Source organism: Pseudophryne corroboree, chromosome 7 (assembly GCF_028390025.1).
Source record: "Pseudophryne corroboree isolate aPseCor3 chromosome 7, aPseCor3.hap2, whole genome shotgun sequence".
NCBI lineage: Eukaryota > Metazoa > Chordata > Amphibia > Anura > Myobatrachidae > Pseudophryne > Pseudophryne corroboree.
Window position 1 is genome coordinate 383,212,661 of NC_086450.1, and position 26,181 is coordinate 383,238,841.

At 45.9% G+C, this 26,181-nt stretch overlaps 1 protein-coding gene across 1 annotated transcript in view; it reads right to left on the reverse strand.

The window, feature by feature from the left end:
* Positions 1-563: 563 nt before the first annotated feature.
* The window catches only part of IL21R (interleukin 21 receptor), a 189,404-nt gene continuing 163,786 nt past the window's right edge, over positions 564-26,181 (reverse strand). Inside the window, exon 14 of the mRNA XM_063932793.1 lies at positions 564-3,336. Within this exon, the coding sequence (XP_063788863.1) occupies positions 2,509-3,336 (828 nt within the window). The 3' untranslated portion in view covers positions 564-2,508. The remainder of the gene's footprint in view (positions 3,337-26,181) is intronic.

Here is a 26,181-nt window from a genome sequence, read left to right on the forward strand (position 1 = left end):
ATTTGGACCAATAATACCATTGATTAGAACGAATAATTCCAGTGATTTTGTCATTTTCTTCCAGTGATTTGGACCAATAATACCATTGATTAGAACGAATAATTCCAGTGATTTTGTCATTTTCTTCCAGTGATTTGGACCAATAATACCATTGATTAAAACGAATAATTCCAGTGATTGTCATTTTCTTCCAGTGATTTGGACCAATAATACCATTGATTAGAACAAATAATTCCTGTGATATTGAGGTGTTTGTGTCGCTTAGCTTAGCCGTCCAGTGACCACAGTGCACCTCTTTTTATCTTTTCTTTGCATCATGTGCTGTTTGGGGCCAATTTTTTTAAGTGCCATCCTGTCTGACACTGCAGTGCCACTCCTAGATGGGCCGGGTGTTTGTGCCGCCCTCTTGGGTCGCTTTGCTTAGTCATCCAGCGACCTTGGTGCAAATTTTAGGACTAAAAATAGTATTGTGAGGTGTGAGGTGTTCAGAATAGACTGGAAATGAGTGGAATTTGTAGTTATTGAGGTTAATAATACTATAGGATCAAAATTACCCCCAAATTCTATGATTTAAGCTGTTTTTGAGTTTTTTTTTTAAAAAAACACCCGAATCCAAAACACACCCAAATCCGACAAAAAATTTTCAGGGAGGTTTTGCCAAAACGCGTCCGAATCCAAAACACGGCCGCGAAACGAATCCAAAACCAAAACCCGAAAAATTTCCGGTGCACATCTCTAATATATATGCGTCTTACACAACTGACAATCTCTTTCTGAGAAAGAGATTGACTATCAAAATGTATTGACTGTAGGTTACAGGAGTGCTGTTCTTACGGCATGTGTCTGAATCCTGGTTGAAGAAGGGTCCAATTAGAGGTTTCAGAGCCTCTTTTTACATAAACACCATATTGGCCTTCTTTGGTCACAGATATCCAGTAAACATCTGACCTGTTTTTATCATTGTCTTAAGATATATGGAAAAATAAAAAAAAAATATTTGATGGATTACACTATGGGGGTAATTCTGAGTTGATCGCAGCAGAAACTTTGTTAGCAGTTGGGCAAAACCATGTGCACTGCAGGAGAGGCAGATATAACATGTGCAGAGAGAGAGTTAGATTTGGGTGTGGTGTGTTCAATCTGCAATCTAAATTGCAGTGTAAAAATAAAGCAGCCAGTATTTATTTACCCTGCACAGAAACAAAATAACCCACCCAAATCAACTCGGAATTACCCCCTATGTGTGCCAAGAAGTATCACTACCTTCTAAATACCCCAAATACTGACACCCTCGCACCATGCCCTTATGCTGTCAGCCCCCCTTTTGCGTCTGCTCTTTAGATTTAGAGAAGGGACAAATAGTCATTTTTTTTTTCTTCATTATTATTCCTGTCCCATCCGACCCATGGCACCTTGTGCTGCTTTTCCCTTACCCTGATATATAACGGAATACATTTACAACTTATCTATACACTGTTATGTTATTTCATTGGGTTTGGTATATCAGTTCAACAGTAATCATACTGACAGAGATAATGTCTACAAAAACCATGTTGCCATATTTAGCATGTTAACACTGATGACCCCTAACCTAACCCAAATGTCAACATTTTACTACAGTATGTCAAAATATCGTGTTTTTGTTATTCATGTTGACATTTTCCAGATGGTCAACATCTAACATTCTGGTGTCGACATTTTGAATATTGATAGTGATTGTCAACATTCTAACCGCATACCATTTGATTGATCGATCACTGTTTGTAACCAACCAAAGACTTATTAAAAAAAAAAAAATAATCGGCAACTTGAGCTGACCTCTGTGTTAGAATCACGGTTTCCTGGAGATTTACCTTCTGTTACATAAGTCTGTTTACAACTCCACAGCAAGTTGCCAAAAAATCACACTTTGTTTTTACAAAATCAGAGGCTATCACAGTTCCATACTTCAGTTTAATGCCACCTAACAGTTGTTGTTGTCATCATCTTCTTTCTGGCACCTGCACTCATTCTAGGTGCAGAAGATAAAGCAAGCACTCAGTTTGGGACAAGTAAGATAAGTTTAAGCTGAAATATGAGACAGCCAGAATAAGCCGTTAGTTTCCTGAGTTACATCATAACTAAATAACTGTATATGACTGCGTTTGAAGAAGACAGGGAATGCTTCACTTAATAAGGAGAAAGAGTGTGTTGTAACTTTTATGAATTTTGGAAGCAAAGGAAACACATTCAATAATTGTGCAAAATAAATGGAAATGACTCTTTGGGTCCTATACCTAATTAATTTTTGGGCAGAAAAGGGCTAGCAAGGCCACAAATGAAAGTGCTTTAGGTACACTGTGTCTGGTCCAAAATCCCCCTCAGCATCATAAACAGCTATGATAATTAATCTGCTCACAATGATCAAATGCTGTAAATCACAATTTCATGAAAGTGAAAGAAAAAAAGGAAAGTAATTTAGATCTTTTTGCTCCAGTAGAGGCCCATTCATTATCCGTTACGGGCTCATTACCCATGCGGAAATGCATCTGGACCTCGTTGATGAACAGTCCCCATAGAATCAGAAGGCACCCATTGTTTCACATAATTTGTTTTACCTATTTCCCCTTCTCCACAATAAGAATCTGAACTTAATGTTTTTGTTGTCATTTCCCTGTTTCCAAAATCACTATCCACAGGGCTCCCACATTCAGAGTCCACAAATCCACTATCAATGGTGTCTAGGTCCAGGCACATCTGGGGATAACCAAAATCAGTGCTATTTCCTGAGTCGGGGGAAAGAGCATTGTAATTCTCATCATTATAAAACACATTCTCATCTTCCTCTTGACAAGATGATTCATGCAATTCCCACTCTTCGGGGGGTACAGATAGCAGGTCTAAAATATTCATGTTGTCTCTCAGGACATTTTCTTGAGGATGAAACTTAAAGTCCACTTTAGACTTTTCTGCACCTTCTGGATTTGATCTGTGGTTCACCAAGTCATTCAAGGTGTTACCAGTGCCACTGTCTAGATCAATATCAGGGTATCCATCATCTTTACTGTCGTCTTCCTCATCAATGGAAGCTTCAAGACCATCCATGGTGGTGTTGGTGTTGGTAAGGCAATGAAAACAACATTGGTTGTCAATGAATCTTTGCTTGGATATTTTCTCCCTGATGTCACCGATACCTCCGCATTTCCTGCAGTTACTTGAGCACGACTTGGGAGGAAATAGCGTTTGCTTTTCTGGGTTGTTCTTTAAGCTGGGACAGTGAATTTCAAGAATATCAACTTCTGGAGTAAGAATGCCCACTTGAGAATGCATTGTTGGGAAGTATGGACCCAGCCAACTCTGTAAATAGAATGGAAATATTGGTAATGTATTAATGAAGAACATACCCCAGCCACACTCAAATGTTGTACGTCATTAGATAATCATATATAGATTATAGGACCAGGATGCAAGTCATCAGGCATGTTAATACTTGGCCCATGGTACATCGCCACTGGCTTTGGCACGCTTGCCAACTCCCATGGTACAATGCGACTGTCTTTGGTGCGCTCGCCAACTCCCATGGTATAATGCCATGGCTTCGGCACGCTTGCTCTTATGTAAATCTGAGTCAGGACCAATATATTCTATACCTATTATAATAAGCTTAGCTCTAAACTAAGACTTAAGGACATATTTATTTAGAGTACCCTTTTTCCAATGATAAGTAGGTTTTTTAATCACCGCTTCTCCCGTGAATAAAAAAATTCTTATTGCAGCAATTATACTCAGCTGTTCTATCTATACAGGCCTGGAGCAGTAAGTTACTAACCACTTCACCAGACCAATTTCTGCAGATGTGTGCATGCATAATTATCATTATTATTATTTTTATTATTTAGCACCAATATGTTCTGCAGTATAAAATCACAGGACATTATATTTATTATTATTATTTATTTATTTATATATTATATTTATATATTTATATATATTTATTATATATTTATTAAGCGCATTTGTCATTAAAATCCTGCAGAAATGCTAGTTTCCACATGATTTAAGGCTGTTTAAGACTGGGTACACACCACACCGAGATGTTGGCGGACCCACCGTCGCACTGACAGAGTGGCCGATCCAGGAAGGCATATACACTTGACTTACCGATCAGTCACTCGACAGGTCATTCTCATATCCAGCTGGGCGGGCATCTGAATTTGCCCGCCCAGCTGTGACGTCAGATCCTGCAGCAAGGGTATGATCGTTCGGCAGACCGCCTATACACACAGCCAGGTGTGCCGATATACTGTATCTACAGATATATCGGCCATCAGCTGTGCTGCACAACAATGTAATATGTCTGTGAACGAAGTCTTCCAGAGACATGTCGGTGTACACACTCTCTAGCTTGAACGGCCGATATATCGCCCAGTGTGTACCCAGCTTAACACTGCATTATTCTCAAAGGGGACTGCGGACTTCCCAAAGCATTTTGCAGCTTGGCCACATTAGCCATCTATAGATAACATAAGCCTTATATCTCTATGGGGGAGAGCATTGCCAGAGAGGGATCTTCTGATCCTTCCCTGGCAGCCTCTATGCTACTCCCTTCACAGCAATTAAAGTGTACTTAGGCATGTGAATGGACTGTTGGCTGTGCATGCACAGTGTCCTAGCTGGCAGTAAAGTGATAGCGCCAGTTATCACTGTGCTGCCAGCTTCTTTGTTATGACAGGCATTTTTTCAACTGTTGTCCCAGGTAATCAGTTTCTATTAAAAAGCCTCCAAAAGTCACTTTTTAATGGATAATAAAAATGTTTTACTTTTTGGGCCCCACTGCCATCAATGATAAATTCACCCCTTAGTCCCTGCCCGAGTGGAGCTTTCCATCTAACTTTTACAATACATGGACTCAATTTAGGGACATACTGTAGAGAGACAAGACGGGCCTCCGGTACAAGCATGGGGACATGGCCTAAAAGGGGACGTGTTCACGCATCCTACAAATAATCAATATCGGGTGAGGGCAACTGCTTCATACCTTTTTTGCTCCTGGAAGTGGGTCCGCCCTCCTCAGCTGGTGCCATCTTAACAGTGATATTTGGAGTCTTTGCTCTCAATGGGTGGTATCCTATTAGATGCAGTGATTTACCGCTTGGTAATAACAGACTCTTTAGTCAGGTTATCCAATTACAGCCCATTTTTACCGTGCAGTAAATCACCCATTATCAGCCGATAACACATGGGATCCATGAAAACATTGCAGACCCATGTGTTACCGCCCGATAACGGGTTTCCTGGGGCTGGTTATTGGGGATTCTGCTTTGCGTGTCACCATAATCCTGGTTTATAAGTGCTGGTTTATGGGGCTAGTTGGATAGCCATGGGGGAATCATTTAGCTGAGGTAACTCAGCACAGCTAATAGGATACCGCCCAATGTGCAGTGCCATCTTCTCAAAGATGTTACTGGAAAGTTGATACTGGCCATGGTGGAGGGACCCGCTTCTCTGATGAGATGGGGGAGGGGGGGGGGGGTCAAACCTTGGACCCCACTGGGCCCCTCCAGCAAGCCTGGGTAATTTAGTACCTGAACTCCCCCTCTCTCAGAACCAGTGGCTCAAATACACACACCAGAGATAATATAGTCAGGAGCCTATTGACCCATAAGTAGGTGGGAGGAATGTAGCTTTATGAAGGCAGCAACCTGAATTAGACCCATCACAAGAAATCCAGGCAATACGCTGCTTGCCGAGGCACCTAACAGCAATAGGGGAGAACAGAGCTACCATTTAACAATATGGTTTATAATCATTATGTAGGATATTCTGTTATTGTGTTTGTCTGTCCTGAGGTTCTCCAGTCAGCAGTCTATAAATACAGTAGTAAGTACCCACAGATGAGGCATTGAGCTGCAATCTTTGTGGCAGTGTGCAGTTACTGTACAAGGGCCCAGATTTATCAAGCCTTGGAGAGTGATAAATTGTACGGTGAGAAAGTACCAGCCAATCAGCTGCTAACTGCCATGTTACAGGTCGGGTTTGAAAAAAATGACAGTTAGGAGCTGATTGACTGGTACTTTATCACCATGCAATTTATCACTCTCCAAGGCTGACAAATCTGGCCAAGATGTCTTCTACTCTATTTTAATATACTTTGGGGGGAAAAATAAAAATGTCCCACGTATCGAACTTGTGTTCTGATATCTTTCACCTTTAGTTGTTTAGTGGTACATTTTATAGTGTTATATAGTTACCAGTTATTCTCTGCTTAACCATCTTACATAAAAATATATAAATATTCGGCTTCACCACCTTGATAACCACATCCTTCATTCGCTTAACTGTACATGAGGTGACATTTACAATAATAACACCGTGGGTGGAAATATTCTGCCGATACATTTCTTAGCAACGTCATCTGTTATTCTTCTCACACCATGCCTGGCCTGGTCTTTGTTTTCAGTTTATATTAACATGAATTTACTGTACTATGTGTAAATGACTAACCTAGGATATGTGCCATACAGTAGATCCAAGGATCAGGACACTGTAAGTACAGAAGCTCAGCTTTCCTGCATTTCTTATTTGCTGAGTGTGTTCAGTCTGTGGGGTTAATCCAATTAGGCGTGAGGGGTGTGAGTTGTTGTTGTTGCTGCGGTGCTTCAACGTTGGCAGCGGCTCCGCATCTCACACCCCTTGTGGCCCCATTTCAGCCCAAATCCACATAAAGGCACTTGCAGCCCTATGGGGCTGTGAGTAGAGATGAGCGGGTTCGGTTCCTCGGAATCCGAACCCGCCCGAACTTCATGTTTTTTTTCACGGGTCCGAGCGACTCGGATCTTCCCGCCTTGCTCGGTTAACCCGAGCGCGCCCGAACGTCATCATGACGCTGTCGGATTCTCGCGAGACTCGGATTCTATATAAGGAGCCGCGCGTCGCCGCCATTTTCACACGTGCATTGAGATTGATAGGGAGAGGACGTGGCTGGCGTCCTCTCCATTTAGATTAGAAGAGAGAGAGTGAGATTGATTTGAGACAGAGACACTTGATTTACTGGAGCTTAGGAGTACTGTAGAGAGTGCAGAGTTTAGTAGTGACTGACCACAGTGACCACCAGACAGTGCAGTTTTATTTAATATAATCCGTTCTCTGCCTGAAAAAAACGATACACAGTGACTCAGTCACATACCATATCTGTGTGCACTGCTCAGCCCAGTGTGCTGCATCACCTATGTATATATCTGACTGTGCTCACACAGCTTATAATTGTGGGGGAGACTGGGGAGCAGTGCCAGTTATAGGTTATAGCAGGAGCCAGGAGTACATACATATTATTAAAATTAAACAGTGGACACTTTTGCTGCAGGAGTGCCACTGCCAGTGTGACTGAGCAGTGACCTGACCACACTGACCACCAGTATAGTTAGTAGTATACTATATTGTGATTGCCTGAAAAAGTTAAACACTCGTCGTGTGACTTGTGTGGTGTTTTTTTTTTATTCTATAAAAAACTCATTCTGCTGACAGACAGTGTCCAGCAGGTCCGTCATTATATAATATATACCTGTCCGGCTGCAGTAGTGATATATATATATTTTTTATATCATTATTTATCATCCAGTCGCAGCAGACACAGTACGGTAGTTCACGGCTGTAGCTACCTCTGTGTCGGCACTCGGCAGTCCATCCATAATTGTATACCACCTACCCGTGGTTTTTCTTTCTTTCTTCTTTATACATACATACTACATCTCTTTATCAACCAGTCTATATTAGCAGCAGACACAGTACAGTAGTCCACGGCTGTAGCTACCTCTGTGTCGGCACTCGGCAGTCCGTCCATAATTGTATACCACCTACCCGTGGTTTTTTTTTCTTTCTTCTTTATACATACATACTACATCTCTTTATCAACCAGTCTATATTAGCAGCAGACACAGTACAGTAGTCCACGGCTGTAGCTACCTCTGTGTCGGCACTCGGCAGTCCATCCATAATTGTATACCACCTACCCGTGGTTTTTTTTTCTTTCTTCTTTATACATACATACTACATCTCTTTATCAACCAGTCTATATTAGCAGCAGACACAGTACAGTACGGTAGTCCACGGCTGTAGCTACCTCTGTGTCGGCACTCGGCAGTCCGTCCATAATTGTATACCACCTACCCGTGGTTTTTTTTTCTTTCTTCTTTATACATACTACATCTCATTATCATCCAGTCTATATTAGCAGCAGACACAGTACAGTACGGTAGTCCACGGCTGTAGCTACCTCTGTGTCGGCACTCGTCAGTCCGTCCATAATTGTATACCACCTACCCGTGGTTTTTTTTTTCTTTCTTCTTTATACATACTACATCTCATTATCAACCAGTCTATATTAGCAGCAGACACAGTACGGTAGTCCACGGCTGTAGCTACCTCTGTGTCGGCACTCGGCAGTCCGTCCATAATTGTATACCACCTACCCGTGGTTTTTTTTTTCTTTCTTCTGAATACATACTACATCTCATTATCAACCAGTCTATATTAGCAGCAGACACAGTACGGTAGTCCACGGCTGTAGCTACCTCTGTGTCGGCACTCGGCAGTCCATCCATAATTGTATACCACCTACCCGTGGTTTTTTTTTCTTTCTTCTTTATACATACATACTACATCTCATTATCATCCAGTCTATATTAGCAGCAGACACAGTACAGTACAATAGTCCACGGCTGTAGCTACCTCTGTGTCGGCACTCGGCAGTCCATCCATAATTGTATACTAGTATCCATCCATCTCCATTGTTTACCTGAGGTGCCTTTTAGTTGTGCCTATTAAAATATGGAGAACAAAAATGTTGAGGTTCCAAAATTAGGGAAAGATCAAGATCCACTTCCACCTCGTGCTGAAGCTGCTGCCACTAGTCATGGCCGAGACGATGAAATGCCAGCAACGTCGTCTGCCAAGGCCGATGCCCAATGTCATAGTACAGAGCATGTCAAATCCAAAACACCAAATATCAGTAAAAAAAGGACTCCAAAACCTAAAATAAAATTGTCGGAGGAGAAGCGTAAACTTGCCAATATGCCATTTACCACACGGAGTGGCAAGGAACGGCTGAGGCCCTGGCCTATGTTCATGGCTAGTGGTTCAGCTTCACATGAGGATGGAAGCACTCAGCCTCTCGCTAGAAAACTGAAAAGACTCAAGCTGGCAAAAGCACCGCAAAGAACTGTGCGTTCTTCGAAATCCCAAATCCACAAGGAGAGTCCAATTGTGTCGGTTGCGATGCCTGACCTTCCCAACACTGGACGTGAAGAGCATGCGCCTTCCACCATTTGCACGCCCCCTGCAAGTGCTGGAAGGAGCACCCGCAGTCCAGTTCCTGATAGTCAGATTGAAGATGTCAGTGTTGAAGTACACCAGGATGAGGAGGATATGGGTGTTGCTGGCGCTGGGGAGGAAATTGACCAGGAGGATTCTGATGGTGAGGTGGTTTGTTTAAGTCAGGCACCCGGGGAGACACCTGTTGTCCGTGGGAGGAATATGGCCGTTGACATGCCTGGTGAAAATACCAAAAAAATCAGCTCTTCGGTGTGGAAGTATTTCACCAGAAATGCGGACAACATTTGTCAAGCCGTGTGTTCCCTTTGTCAAGCTGTAATAAGTAGGGGTAAGGACGTTAACCACCTCGGAACATCCTCCCTTATACGTCACCTGCAGCGCATTCATAATAAGTCAGTGACAAGTTCAAAAACTTTGGGCGACAGCGGAAGCAGTCCACTGACCAGTAAATCCCTTCCTCTTGTAACCAAGCTCACGCAAACCACCCCACCAACTCCCTCAGTGTCAATTTCCTCCTTCCCCAGGAATGCCAATAGTCCTGCAGGCCATGTCACTGGCAATTCTGACGAGTCCTCTCCTGCCTGGGATTCCTCCGATGCATCCTTGCGTGTAACGCCTACTGCTGCTGGCGCTGCTGTTGTTGCTGCTGGGAGTCGATGGTCATCCCAGAGGGGAAGTCGTAAGCCCACTTGTACTACTTCCAGTAAGCAATTGACTGTCTAACAGTCCTTTGCGAGGAAGATGAAATATCACAGCAGTCATCCTGCTGCAAAGCGGATAACTGAGGCCTTGACAACTATGTTGGTGTTAGACGTGCGTCCGGTATCCGCCGTTAGTTCACAGGGAACTAGACAATTTATTGAGGCAGTGTGCCCCCGTTACCAAATACCATCTAGGTTCCACTTCTGTAGGCAGGCGATACCGAGAATGTACACGGACGTCAGAAAAAGACTCACCAGTGTCCTAAAAAATGCAGTTGTACCCAATGTCCACTTAACCACGGACATGTGGACAAGTGGAGCAGGGCAGGGTCAGGACTATATGACTGTGACAGCCCACTGGGTAGATGTATGGACTCCCGCCGCAAGAACAGCAGCGGCGGCACCAGTAGCAGCATCTCGCAAACGCCAACTCTTTCCTAGGCAGGCTACGCTTTGTATCACCGCTTTCCAGAATACGCACACAGCTAAAAACCTCTTACGGCAACTGAGGAAGATCATCGCAGAATGGCTTACCCCAATTGGACTCTCCTGTGGATTTGTGGCATCGGACAACGCCAGCAATATTGTGTGTGCATTAAATATGGGCAAATTCCAGCACGTCCCATGTTTTGCACATACCTTGAATTTGGTGGTGCAGAATTTTTTTAAAAACGACAGGGGCGTGCAAGAGATGCTGTCGGTGGCCAGAAGAATTGCGGGACACTTTCGGCGTACAGGCACCACGTACAGAAGACTGGAGCACCACCAAAAACTACTGAACCTGCCCTGCCATCATCTGAAGCAAGAAGTGGTAACGAGGTGGAATTCAACCCTCTATATGCTTCAGAGGTTGGAGGAGCAGCAAAAGGCCATTCAAGCCTATACAATTGAGCACGATATAGGAGGTGGAATGCACCTGTCTCAAGTGCAGTGGAGAATGATTTCAACGTTGTGCAAGGTTCTGATGCCCTTTGAACTTGCCACACGTGAAGTCAGTTCAGACACTGCCAGCCTGAGTCAGGTCATTCCCCTCATCAGGCTTTTGCAGAAGAAGCTGGAGACATTGAAGGAGGAGCTAACACGGAGCGATTCCGCTAGGCATGTGGGACTTGTGGATGGAGCCCTTAATTCGCTTAACAAGGATTCACGGGTGGTCAATCTGTTGAAATCAGAGCACTACATTTTGGCCACCGTGCTCGATCCTAGATTTAAAACCTACCTTGGATCTCTCTTTCCGGCAGACACAAGTCTGCTGGGGTTGAAAGACCTGCTGGTGAGAAAATTGTCAAGTCAAGCGGAACGCGACCTGTCAACATCTCCTCCTTCACATTCTCCCGCAACTGGGGGTGCGAGGAAAAGGCTCAGAATTCCGAGCCCACCCGCTGGCGGTGATGCAGGGCAGTCTGGAGCGACTGCTGATGCTGACATCTGGTCCGGACTGAAGGACCTGACAACGATTACGGACATGTCGTCTACTGTCACTGCATATGATTCTCTCAACATTGAAAGAATGGTGGAGGATTATATGAGTGACCGCATCCAAGTAGGCACGTCACACAGTCCGTACTTATACTGGCAGGAAAAAGAGGCAATTTGGAGGCCATTGCACAAACTGGCTTTATTCTACCTAAGTTGCCCTCCCACAAGTGTGTACTCCGAAAGAGTGTTTAGTGCCGCCGCTCACCTTGTCAGCAATCGGCGTACGAGGTTACATCCAGAAAATGTGGAGAAGATGATGTTCATTAAAATGAATTATAATCAATTCCTCCGCGGAGACATTGACCAGCAGCAATTGCCTCCACAAAGTACACAGGGAGCTGAGATGGTGGATTCCAGTGGGGACGAATTGATAATCTGTGAGGAGGGGGATGTACACGGTGATATATCGGAGGATGATGATGAGGTGGACATCTTGCCTCTGTAGAGCCAGTTTGTGCAAGGAGAGATTAATTGCTTCTTTTTTGGGGGGGTCCAAACCAACCCGTCATATCAGTCACAGTCGTGTGGCAGACCCTGTCACTGAAATGATGGGTTGGTTAAAGTGTGCATGTCCTGTTTATACAACATAAGGGTGGGTGGGAGGGCCCAAGGACAATTCCATCTTGCACCTCTTTTTTCTTTTATTTTTCTTTGCGTCATATGCTGTTTGGGGAGGGTTTTTTGGAAGGGCCATCCTGCGTGACACTGCAGTGCCACTCCTAGATGGGCCCGGTGTTTGTGTCGGCCACTAGGGTCGCTTATCTTACTCACACAGTCAGCTACCTCATTGCGCCTCTTTTTTTCTTTGCGTCATGTGCTGTTTGGGGAGGGTTTTTTGGAAGGGCCATCCTGCGTGACACTGCAGTGCCACTCCTAGATGGGCCCGGTGTTTGTGTCGGCCACTAGGGTCGCTTATCTTACTCACACAGTCAGCTACCTCATTGCGCCTCTTTTTTTCTTTGCGTCATGTGCTGTTTGGGGAGGGTTTTTTGGAAGGGCCATCCTGCGTGACACTGCAGTGCCACTCCTAGATGGGCCCGGTGTTTGTGTCGGCCACTAGGGTCGCTTATCTTACTCACACAGTCAGCTACCTCATTGCGCCTCTTTTTTTCTTTGCGTCATGTGCTGTTTGGGGAGGGTTTTTTGGAAGGGACATCCTGCGTGACACTGCAGTGCCACTCCTAGATGGGCCCGGTGTTTGTGTCGGCCACTAGGGTCGCTTATCTTACTCACACAGTCAGCTACCTCATTGCGCCTCTTTTTTTCTTTGCGTCATGTGCTGTTTGGGGAGGGTTTTTTGGAAGGGACATCCTGCGTGACATTGCAGTGCCACTCCTAGATGGGCCCGGTGTTTGTGTCGGCCACTAGGGTCGCTTATCTTACTCACACAGCTACCTCATTGCGCCTCTTTTTTTCTTTGCGTCATGTGCTGTTTGGGGAGGGTTTTTTGGAAGGGACATCCTGCGTGACACTGCAGTGCCACTCCTAGATGGGCCCGGTGTTTGTGTCGGCCACTAGGGTCGCTTATCTTACTCACACAGCGACCTCGGTGCAAATTTTAGGACTAAAAATAATATTGTGAGGTGTGAGGTATTCAGAATAGACTGAAAATGAGTGTAAATTATGGTTTTTGAGGTTAATAATACTTTGGGATCAAAATGACCCCCAAATTCTATGATTTAAGCTGTTTTTTAGGGTTTTTTGAAAAAAACACCCGAATCCAAAACACACCCGAATCCGACAAAAAAAATTTGGTGAGGTTTTGCCAAAACGCGGTCGAACCCAAAACACGGCCGCGGAACCGAACCCAAAACCAAAACACAAAACCCGAAAAATTTCCGGCGCTCATCTCTAGCTGTGAGCAGTATTGAGTTCAGCCTGCCATAAAGTGCGGCTGCTGCCATGCTAAACTGCGGGTGCGAGATATTTGCACATAATTGTACTGACCCCTTTCTCTTTAGGGTTTGAGTCAGGACGGAGTCTTTACTAAAATAAGTCTGTTACAAAGCTACAAATACAAGATACTTATTACAGCAGTGACGGTCTCTGCTCCCTACTATAAACTATTACTGTATGGCCCTCATTCCGAGTTGTTCGCTCATTCTTTTTCATCGCATCGCAGCGATTTTCCGCAAACTGCGCATGCGTAATGTTCGCACTGCGGCTGCGCCAAGTAAATTTGCTAAGAAGTTTGGTATTTTACTCACGGCATTACAAGGTTTTTTCTTCGTTCTGGTGATCGGAGTGTGATAGACAGGAAGTGGGTGTTTCTGGGCGGAAACTGGCCGTTTTATGGAGGGTGTGTGAAAAAACGCTGCCGTTTCTGGGAAAAATGCGGGAGTGGCTGGAGAAACGGGGGAGTGTCTGGGCGAACGCTGGGTGTGTTTGTGACGTCAAACCAGGAACGAAACTGACTGGACTGATCGCAGTGGCAGAGTAAGTGTCGAGCTACTCAGAAACTGCTTAGAAATTTCTATTCGCAATTTTGAGAATCTTTCGTTCGCAATTTTGCTAAGCTAAGATTCACTCCCAGTAGGCGGCGGCTTAGCGTGTGCAATGCTGCTAAAAGCAGCTTGAAAACGAACAACTCGGAATGAGGGCCTATATACACTCTGCTGTGAACACAACCACTTACTTCAAGTTTTGAGGATTTGTTATATATTTGCTAAATGACCCTAATTTCCAAGGGACTGTCCTAGGCTTTAAATATTTGTCAATTCAAATTGTTCCCATTTTCCTATTTTGACTGACAAGCAACGGCCGTTTGGGGGCGAGGAGTGGGCAGAGCTGGGCAGTGTTCCTGAAAATAGGGGTGTCGCCCCCCCTATTCTTGGAGTGGCTAGGCTAGTCGCAGACTTCCTGTCCATGGTTACGGAACTGCAAGGGCTAATCTGAGTAACCTCAGGATTACTTAAGGTGGGTACACACTGATAGATATATCTGCCGATCAAGTGATCGGCAGATATATCTATGGACGGATCGGGCAGTGTGTTGAGCATACACACTGCCCGATCCGTCGGGTACTGACGTCATGAACTGGGTGGGCATATACACACGTCCGCCCAGTTCAGCTGTCAATCACCGCTGGCTGCCGCAGCATGTGTACGGGCGGCCGGCTTGTCGCCTGTACACACACAGCGACGCGCCAATATATCGGTAGATATATTGGCCGTCGGCTGTGCTGCGGGGCCGACGCGATACGTCTGTGAACAACGGAGTTCACAGACATATAGTTCGTACACACCGGCCTACGGACCCGCGGTATATCGGCGGTTCAAGAGAATGCCCGATATATTGGCCAGTGAGTACCCACCTTTAGATGGCCGTGGGTCTCGCAGATGACCCAATTCTGTGTGGTAGGAGGCAGCATTGAGCTCTGGCATCTTTTTCCCTCACACATCTGCTGCATTAGCATATTTTCACATTGCTGCTGCATCAGAAGACGCAATGCAAGAGTGCTGTCTGCTAGTGACACTGGGGGTCATTCCGAGTTGTTCGCTCGCTGCCGTTTTTAGCAGAATTGCGATCAGGCTAAAAACCGGCAGTTCTGCGCATGAGTATGGGCCGCAGGGCGCAAGTGCTAAGTACTTTCACACAAAACTATGCAATTTTACACAGGGCCGAGCGACGCTTTTCAGTCGCTCTGCTGATCGGTGAGTGATTGACAGGAAGTGGGTGTTTCTGGGTGGTAACTGAGCGTTTTCCGGGAGTGTGCTAAAAAACACAGGCGTGCCAGCCGAAAACGTAGGAGTGGCTGGGGAAACGGGGGAGTGGCTGGCCGAACGCAGGGCGTGTTTGTGACGTCAAAACAGGAACCAAACAGTCTGCAGTGATCGCAATCTAGGAGTAGGTCTGGAGCTACTCAGAAACTGCAGGGAAATATTTAATAGCAGAACTGCTAACCTTTCGTTAGCAATTCTGCTAAGCTAAGATACACTCCCAGAGGGCGGCGGCCTAGCGTTTGCACTGCTGCTAAAAGCAGCTAGCGAGCGAACAACTCGGAATGAGGGCCATTGTCAGGTTCTGCTATGAGAGCTTGCATGGAATTAGGTGGAGCTGCTATGCAGGTGTGGTTACCTTGTAGTGCTGACTGGCTATTTAAGCTGTCCTGACACTCCACCTCTGCCAGTAATAGTGTTTGCCTCCAGAGTAGTGCCCTGGTTCCAGGGCTGTATGTTGATGACTTTGTTTCCCACTACTTCCCCTGCTACTGCATTCCTGATTCCTGTGCTGTATCTTCCTGGCTCAATTTTCTTACACAGCTCTTACTGATTCAGTTCTTGGCTTCAGACTACTACAAATCCTGGTTCTGATCCTTGCCAATCCAGCTTCATCATGACCACCATCTGCACGTATCCCAGCTCCATACAATCCACCTAGTGGGGAAAACCTGTGCTTAACCTACCTGGGGTTAAGGCCATTTGCCAGTTGTGCTGATGGGCTCTGGGCAGAGCCGGCGGAACCCGCTCAGCGAAGGGATGCACTGCAGGTAGGCGCCAGGCAGGAGAGGCGCTCTAACTGCTCTGCATCCCTTCACTGTGTGCTGTTCTTGCCGGCTGCCGCTGCGCCTATCACTGTACAAGCAGCGGCAGCCGGCAGCCTGGATTGCGGATCTTCTTGTCCCGCACTCCAGCCCCGCTGCTGATGACATCTCCTCCCGTCCTGTGTCAGCGCTGTGACACTAGCAGGAGGAGGTGTGGGGGCGGGACCAGCAAAGGACGGCTTCGGGAGCAGAGAGCTGCAGTCACAGCTGACTGCAGTTCTGCCAGGAGCCACTAGATGCCCCCACTTCTATGGACGGAGCCATCTCATCACCTGAGGACTCAGGAACAAACGAGAGACTGCTGCCTGGGGCCAGTACAGAGGAACTAAAGTGAGTTTTCTTTTTATATGTGAATGTCTATCTATCTATCTATCTATCTATCTATCTATCTATCTATCTATCTGCCAATTATCTATCTATTTATCTATCTATGTGTCTGCCTATTATCTATCTATTTATCTATGTGTCTATCTTATCTATCTATTTCTATCTCATATCTATGGGGGAGTGTATTTTAGCATAGCAGGGATGCGATCGCTTGTGCAACCCTGCTATGCTAAAAAAGTTTCCTGCAAAACAAGACCAGCCCTGCAGCTACTCACCAGTGCGACGGATCCAACGATGATGTTCCCGGCTGTGATGTCAGACATCCGCCCTCCAAACGCCTGGATCCGCCTGCGTTGGACTCACCACGCCTGGAAAATGGTGAGTATCCGCCCCAGAACGCCTCCTGCCTGTCCGTCTTCTTGCGATCGCCGATGCGATCACATTTCTCGCTTGCGGCGTCGCTTCCCGGCGACGGCCGTCGCCAGGCAACAACGCACGTAGTTCCGACCCGTTTGCTCCACAGCGAAGAACCTCTGCGTGCGAACGGGTCGGAATGATCCCCAATGTGCGGTGTAATGTGAACAAGATTGTGCTACTTTGTGGAGTAATTTGAATTGGTACTATTGTGTGGCCACACCCCACCCGCTTCTTGTGGCGTGCGACTTCGGTGCGCACTGTCCCTTTATTAAGTATGGGAGGGAGGGCGCAAATTTATAGTTTGCAGGGAGGCGCCGAACACCCTTGCACCGGCCCTGGCTCTGGGCCTGTCTCAGTTACTACTTTATCGTGAACTATGCTCATTGCTGTGTGCATACCGTGACTCTGCTGTACCATTTCCATGTTTGCCTAATCACTAGTCTATTCATACCTTGTATCTTGGGATATTGTTGAGAGGCTCTGGGCCCTCTTGGCATTCGCATTATACTGGGCTCTGGGGGAGATGTATGATGGTGTGTTACCTGTATTTCCGATAACTGCGCACACACAGCACCGTTCCTGGCTGTCAGAATATGCGGCCAGGGAGTGTACTTACAAAAAATAATACAAGGTTATTTATTTTTTCAGTAAAGCTGCAGGTGCCACTGGGAATGTTTAACCTGCCCATGCGCAGCCTCCTTATAAGCAGCTGTAGGTGTGTACACACGGTGAGATCCTTGCTATGCCCAATTTTGTCTATGCGATTTCCCTTGAACTCCCCCAGAGCCCAGATAGCACAGATAGTAGATTTTGACCATCTGTACTTTCGATTTTGTCTATGTACGATTTGCCAATTTTGACTATACTTTGTACTAGATTGTACACTTGATAGTTAAGATTGGCTTCCCTGCGCAGTCTATCTAGCCTTACGATACCGACCCCACGGGAGTGCGCATTGGGATCGAATCGCGATCGCAAGCTGACAAACACCTTGAGATGTGCACTAACTTTCCTTAAGATTTTGACTATGCAGATTTATCTCACCCTTAGAGGGAGAGTGCTATTCGCCAGAGAGGTGAGTTACCATTCTCCCTCTTCAGCAACTGCCTTATGCTGGGCATACACTATACAATTATCTGCCAGATAATCTGCCAGATCTGTCTGGTTGGAAAGAAAATCTGGTAATAAATGAGAGCAAATGAAAATCGAACATTTGCTCCCAAACACTGGAAAATGCACATAACCTGTCATTCAGACAAATCAACCTGTCGTTCAGCATTTATCCAATATGTATGAATGACAGTTTTTGACCGTTTTCCAGTGTTTGGTATCAAATGGTCGATTGTCATTTGCTCTCATCCATTTCCAGATTTTCTTTCAAACCAGTCAGATATGCCAGATAATCTTATAGATCATGGATGGGGAACCTTCGACACTCTAGCTGTTGTTGAACTACACATACCAGCATGCCTTACTACAGTTTTGCTATTTGGCCATGCTAAAAGTGTTGCAGGGCATGCTGGGATATGTAGTTCAACAACAGCTGAAGGACCGATGGTTTCCCATCCCTGTGATAGATAATTGTATAGTGTACACCCAGCATTAGTGATACATCTGGGCGGTAAGTGGCCCTCCTTCCACCTGATAACAGGTGAAGCACGGCATGCATTTTGGGTTCTTTAATAGCCGTGATCATACCCCCCCCCCCCCCCTCTGTTCATTGCTGTTACTTACCGTGACTTGAATATTTATGTCACAGATTAATCTGGCTGTGCTATATTTATCATATCAATAAAACTGTATTTTATTACAGTATACACATTGTGGAATTTCTGCCACAACCTGCCACAATTTCCTAATAACGGGCATAGGAAGTACAACATGGCCAGAATGACAATTTCTTTATTCAAAGTTATTTGTAGTTCTAATAGGCGAAGTGTCACCTGATCTAATAAGTATGCTATTCAGGGCATGGGGGCAGGAGTGTACTAGCGAGGGTGGCTCCAGTGGAGCGCGAGCTCCATGCGCCGAAAAAGTTAGAGGGCGCGCTGCCGCCCACCCCCGCACCCTTCCCGCGGGCCACTGTACTGGCAGCCGCAGAACAGGAGAAGCAGGGGGCGCACACTGACTCTGATACTAGGTAGGAAACAGAGCAGGCCAGAGGCGACAGCAGGAGACACTGACAGCCGGCACATGCCGGAGCTCTGCCCGCCCTTTTTATATGTCTCACTGTCTGCTTGTAGCTGTGCAGCAGGGTTACTTCTGTCCTGCCCAGGCTGCTGTGGCATCTCTCTACCCCGGCTGCTGCAGCGCTCCTCTCTAGATAGATGTTGCAGCACCTCTCTCTGCCCCTCAGGCTACTGTAGCACCTCTCTCTGCCCCTCAGGCTACTGCAGCACCTCTCTCTGCCCCTCAGGCTACTGCAGCACCTCTCTCTGCCCCTCAGGCTACTGCAGCACCTCTCTCTGCCTCTCAGGAAATTCTGGGACATTATTTTCATTGAAGCATAGTGGGATTATCAGGTCTGGGATATCAGTTCTAGGGTTAAGGCACTGGGGACTATTAAATAGTGTGTGTGTGTGGCGGGGGGCAATTTTGATGCAGTATTTTCATTGAAAGTTTAGGGGGGGTTTGGGTCTGTGGGGGTCACATTTGGGGCATTATTTTAATTGAGGCATCGGGAGATTATCCAACTCCCCAACTCTACAACCCCAACTCTACAACCACCCTTGTCACCAATTAAGGATTTTTAAATATTGTTTCTTTTCAAATGCAACATGCCACCACATGTTGGCTAGGCCCACAATTCAGTATTCAGTATAGGGAGGGGGCACCAAAAGATGCCCTTGCTCCGGGCACCATGGCACCTAGCTACATCTCTGCATGGGGGAACGGGTTTAGTTCAAGTTTAAGTTCAAGTTTATTGTCATCAGCCAAAGCAAGTTGACAGACGAAATTACATTGTACAGAGCATCAAGTAATAGCAGGCGACAACATAAAACAAACATAAAAATGATTCATTCATTTAACATACGTACAGCAGATGGAATAAAACTAACCCTAAACCGGTTGGTACGAGCTAACAGAGTACGAAACCTCTTTCGCGATGGAAGTTTTAAAAAAAACATATTAAAAGGATGTACACTGTCTAATAAAATACCCCTGGCTTTACTTAAAACCCTACTCCTATACAAATCATCAAAACTAGGCAATGGCATACCAATAATTTTACTTGCCGTTTTCCTTATCCTTTCTAATGCCCATCGATCTTTTAGAGTGCAACCACCATACCATGCCACTAATCCATAACTAAGAATACTCTCTATCGAGCACCTATAGAAATTTAACATGGTCTGAGCACCAACCCCTGCGGCCCTTAAACGCCGCAGGAAAAAAAGTCGTTGTTGAGCCTTTTTTCCTATCAATAACAGGTGCTCAGACCAAGACAAACATGACGAGATCTGAATGCCTAAAAACCGGAATGAAGTAACCATTTCCACATCCTGATCACCAACAACCACTGGTGACTTCAGCAGCTGCCTTCTCCTAAAATCAATAATTACTTCTTTTGTCTTCCCACTATTTAAAAATAAATGATTTTCATTACTCCAATCAACTAGCTTTGCAACTTCCATCCTATACGCCAGCTCATCATCACCACTGATTAACCCAACTACGGCAATATCATCCGCAAATTTTATCAATTTGACTGATGCGTCCGCTGATACACAGTCATGAGTAAACAATGAATATAAAAAAGGACTAAGAACACAACCCTGGGGTACGCCTGTGTTAATTTGTGCCTCTCCAGACCTAATACTGCCCATTTTGACCACCTGAGGGCGATTTGTCAAAAATGCTAAAATCCAATTACAGGTAAAACAGTCGAGGCCTAATGCGGATAATTTTTTAATCAAGGACATTGGAATCACTGTATTAAAAGCTGAGCTAAAATCAACAAATAAAATCCTGACATAGGCATTACTCCCTTCCAAGTGAGACAAGGTAAAGTGCAACAGTGAAATAATCGCATCATCAGTGCATCGATTTTGTCTATACGCAAACTGAAATGGGTCAAAATCGGCAGAGAAAAAAGATTTAATATGATTCAATACCAATCTCTCAAAACATTTCGTAATAAGAGATGTTAATGCTATAGGCCGATAGTCATTTAGGCATTTTGCTAACCCTTTCTTAGGGACGGGGACAATACTAGTCAACTTAAAACACCTCGGCACCACACATTGCTTAAGTGATAAATTAAACAAAACTGTCAATATTCCACACAATTGCTCCGCACAACCATGAAGAACCTTCCCTTGAATGCCATCAGGCCCTGCTGCCTTACCAGGATTTATTTGACGCAAGCATTTAGCCACTGTGCCCACATCAAGTATTAGGGGGGAATCATCCTCACTGGGACACAGCGGTAACTGAGGTAAATTATTACTCTCCTCAAACCTACAATAAAATAAGTTTAGATCCTCTACCAATGCTTTACTAGTCACTCCATAGTCGTGCTTAACTTTACACTCCGTCACCTCATATATCAGCTGCCACAAACTCCTAGGATTCCTATTCAGACAACTAAGATCTTCGATCTTTTTTGAGTAGCTCGTTTTTGCCTTTTTTATGCCTACCCTAAGTTGAGCCCTAGCAAGTCTTAAAGCAGCCTGATCGCCAGCCCTAAAGGCTTTATCCCTAGCTCTAATCAAAGCACGAACCTCCCCATTTAACCAAGGTTTCACATTGGGGAAAGTTTTTATTACCTTCCTTACCGTAACACTCTCTGTGCATGTGTTAATATAGCAAAAAATCAGAGAAGCCAATAAATCAATCTCGATTGATCCATTGATCAAACTCTCTTCAATAAACAATTCCCAATTTGTAAATTCCAACATATCCTGCAACCTCATCATTGCCCCATCAGGCCAGATAGTATAGAATATGAGTGAGCAGTAAGGCCTCGCTCATATTCGGTTATGGTATAATAGGTCCACAGTATAAAGGTCGACACCAAATGGTTGACATGCACAAGGTTGACATGTGAAAAAGGCCGACACAATGAAAAGGTCGGCACAGAAATGGTCAACACATGAAAAGATTGACATGAGTTTTTCATGTTTTTTTCGTGTCAAATTTTAGCTTTGCAGCACATGGATCCCCAATTAGTGTACCACGTCCCCTCGCATCGGGCAAGGTGCCTCACTCCGCTACCACTGCTCTTCACACAGGTTACTGTTCCCGATTGTAGTCCACGTGGATGGTAAAATATGAAAAAGTTTAAAAAAAAAATGAAAATAATAACAAAAAGCTGATGTTGACCATAAGTTGTGTCAACCATTGTCATGTCGACCATTTGAACCTGTTGACTTTTTGACCAGGTCGACCATATGCATGTCGTCCTATCATCCGAATACCCTCCTATTCATCCTGTATTGGTTCATATTGAACATATAGGCAGACAAGTCTGATTCACTGGAAACCACAGAGTGACCGTCTCTTTTGTAGGTAATAAGAGAAAGACTGTGTAGGGCATGTAATGTGACCGAACAGCATAAACTTACCGTCTGGGCTTGCTGCACGTCACTCAATGTATCACTGTGGCATGGAAGGTGTTAAGGTTTTTTGTGGGAGGAACGTAAGGAAAACGTTACAGGATTGTGATTGGCTGGAATGTGAATAGGGGCTGGTCTGACATGCATATAGAATTCAGACCTAGTACATCCTGCCTCTTTCCAGTTTTTTCGTGGAACTGCTAAGCACAGGCTAATTTACCTACTACTACCAATGTTTCCTTTTAACCACTTTGCTTCCTTCTAACTGACCTCCTTCTCTCTGCATCTCATAATTCCTACCTCTCTTCTATCTCCTTCTGTCCTAATTTTCCCTCTTTTCCAATACTTATTTCTTTTATACACTTGTCCCTGTGTTTTGTGCCCAAAATGGCCACCAGACCCAGACGCAGCACGGGCCTGCCTGCTCGACTCCTCCGTGGGCCAGGCAAGTCGGGGCATGCCTACTGCGCCTGTGGCGGGAGAGTCCCTGGCCGTTCGCGGCCGGGCTCAACCGCCCGCTCGCGCTGCCCTTTGGGTGCCCTCTCTGTCTCCGCCGCATGCTGTGGCGTGTGTTGGACGACGTAGCGCCGGAAGTACCACGTCGGCTGAGGCGGCCTGCTCGGGCGGGCGCCTCTTCGTCCCGGCAGCCGCTAGTCAGTGCGGTGGGCGGGCACGCTAGGCCTGAGCAGGCCGGACAGCACTCCTGCCCTGCAGTGAGTTACACTACCTCCGATCCTGCCAGGGGGGCTACCCTCGGTCTGCACAGGCGCCACACACAAATGAAAGTACGCAGGGTCGCACGGCGGCCGGCCACGGTGGGTCCGGCCAACGCGCCCGCCCTGCTGCGACAGGGCCGGTAATGCCGCCGGCCTCCATGAGGCCTAGTCAGGCCGGGCTAAGTAGGGCAGGTTATACTCAGGCGCAGGGACACGCTGCGGCCACCTGCGGTAGGATGGGGCAACTCGCCCGTACTGCCGCGGCTGGGCCGGTGACGCCATCGGCCCTCAGCGGGAGGACCCGCAGGAGGGCCGGTCGGGTTGGTCGCACTGGGGCTAATTCTGAGGACTCGCTGGGCCGCTCGCCGGCTGATCGCGATAGGACGGGGCAACGCGCCCTCCTTACTGTGGTTGGAACCGTGGCACCTGTCCGCACTATGGGTGACCGCGCAAGGCCTGGTAATGCCAGACGGCATGCCTGTGCTATCCCGGCCAGCCACAGACAGGAAGCGCAGCTGCAGGCCGGTACCCCCCTAGGGAGACGGCGCGCGCAGGCAGACAGCATGTTATCCAGGCCTAGCCGGGGCTGGCTTCTACTCAGGCTGCTGCTGCGAACAGCCCACAGGTGGAAAGTGCGCTGCATCACTATAGTAGTGACAGCACTACGGGATCTGGTGCTGAGACCAATGATAGGGACCGGAGGAGGTAGCGACTCCGACAGGCCAGGACTAGCGTGTCAGATGGGGACAGAGAAGCCGCGATAACTGACAGCGAGGGCTCGTCCGGGCTTACGACGGGTGGTCTTCACACAGGTTACCGTTCCCAATTGTAGTCCACGTGGATGGTAAAATATGAAAAAGTTTAAAAAAAATTAAAATAATTACAGAAAGCTCATGTTGACAATAAGTTGTGTCAACCATTGTCATGTCGACCATTTGAACCTGTTGACTTTTTGACCAGGTCGACCATATGCATGTCGTCCTATCATCCGGATACCCTCCTATTCATCCTGTATTGGTTCATATTGAACATATAGGCAGACAAGTCCGATTCTCTGGACCGCCTCTTTTGCAGGTAATAAGAGAATATTTGTAATCATTGTCATCAGTCTCTGCCCCAGTGTCTGGGGAGTGGGGTGCTTACAGGTTACCTGGTATAGTGTCTTAAGGCTCATGTATTGTACAGCTACAGATTGTCCTCATAACACTGTGGCATTAGTCATTCCTAACTGCCCCTCTCGGTCCTCACACCTGAGCCATGCTTAGACTTTCTTGTTCAAAATTTCCATCTTATTCACACCAATAAAACAACCATAAGCAACAAAACTACATTGTTAGACCGCATCATCCGAAGGGACGATCTCAACCATTTCTTTATTGCAAATGCAGCACACCAGCAGAATGATTGGGGAAGGCTGGGTACACACTGTGCCGACACAGCGGCTGATTTGGTAAGCATACACACTTAGCAATCGTGCCGGTTGATGTGTTTGTCCTGACGTCTCATGAATTTGCATGCCCAGCTGTGATGTCAGTCCCTGCAGCCAGTGTACGGGCGGTCAGTAGGTCGCCCGCACACACAGCCAGACATGCCGACATACAGTATCTGTAAGATATGTTGGCTCAGCTGTGCTGTAGGGCTGACCCAATATGTCAGTGAACAACACTGTTAACAGACATATTGGGTGTACATACACACCCGCCAATGCACTACATATATATCAGAGTTTTACTGACTTCATTAATGCAATAATATGTCATCAAATTAGACTAGCCAGGAATCTCTGTGTTTGCAGAAAAGTGATAATAATATAATACCAGCCAACAGAACTAGCCACTGTGCACAATGAAGATATTTTAGTTCTGAGAGTAGCCTGCAGATGATTTGGCAGGACAATAAACTAAAGCCATCTGAAGGTAACCATACATGGAAGCAGAATACAGTAGCTGCTCTTGATAACAGGTGTCAGCAATGACTGTAAGCAGGGACCTCCTGTTTCTCAGAACTGGCAGAGCCAGCTGTATATCGGATGAATATGCAGCATCAGCGTTACAAAGCATTGTCTGCGTATAGTTAATGTTTCCTGGTTATTGGTTTCCTTTGTGAAAGCTACAGGAAATTAAGGTAACGTCTGTCTGCACAGTAACAGTTTACAAAGATTCAATAGAAATTCTGCCACTAATTCTAGTACAGTGTTATCATACAGAACAATTAATTTCATGTGACCATAAATACATTCGCCCGATAATTGACCAATGTTTTTGTTTAATAATGTGCACAGTGAGGGGGGTATAAAAAGTTTCCTCAAAAGTTAAAATATGCATAACAAGCGGTATTTAACTTTTATCTGTCTGCAGTCTACATTTCAAGGGCCTAGGCACTCTAACCTTCATAAGGATCACACAGTGGACCGGATTCAGATGTCAACGGATCTTAGTTGCGTATGCTCAGCCATAGAACATGCGCAGCACTACAAATTCCAACATACAGTGCTTAAAGTGGTCCTAGAGAGGTGGTGGAACTCACCCCTCCACACCCTTCTGTAATAAAGGGATTGCGCGCTTCGCAAAAAGGGACATGGTCTCAAAAAAGGGGCGTAGTCACCCAATAGTATCCCCAATTCAAATTACACCGCACAGTAGCACAATCTTATTCACATTACACCATATAGTAGTGTCCCTTATTCATGGTATGACACACATTAGTGCCCCTTATACACAAAACCCACAGTAGTAGCACCCCAAATACACATAATGCTCTCAGCAGTAGCGTCCCTTATACAATGCCCTCAGTAGTAGTGCCCCTTATGCAATGCTCACTGTAGTGGTAGTGCCCACAGTTGTCGTACCCCTTATGTAGAGCCAATAATATTGGTTCCCCTTATACAGTGCTCCCAGTAGTGCCCCTTATGTCCCCAGGAGTGATGCCCCTTATTAAGTGCCCCCTATGCAATGTCCCTAGGTAGTATTGTCCGCAGTAGTAATGTCCCCATAGTTATGCCCCCAGTAGTTATGTCCCCAGTAGATATGCCCCCAGTAAATATGCCCCCTGTAGTTATGCCCCCAGTAGATATGCCTGCTGTAGTTATACTACCTATAGTTATGCCTCAGTAGTTTTGCCCCCCAGTGTAT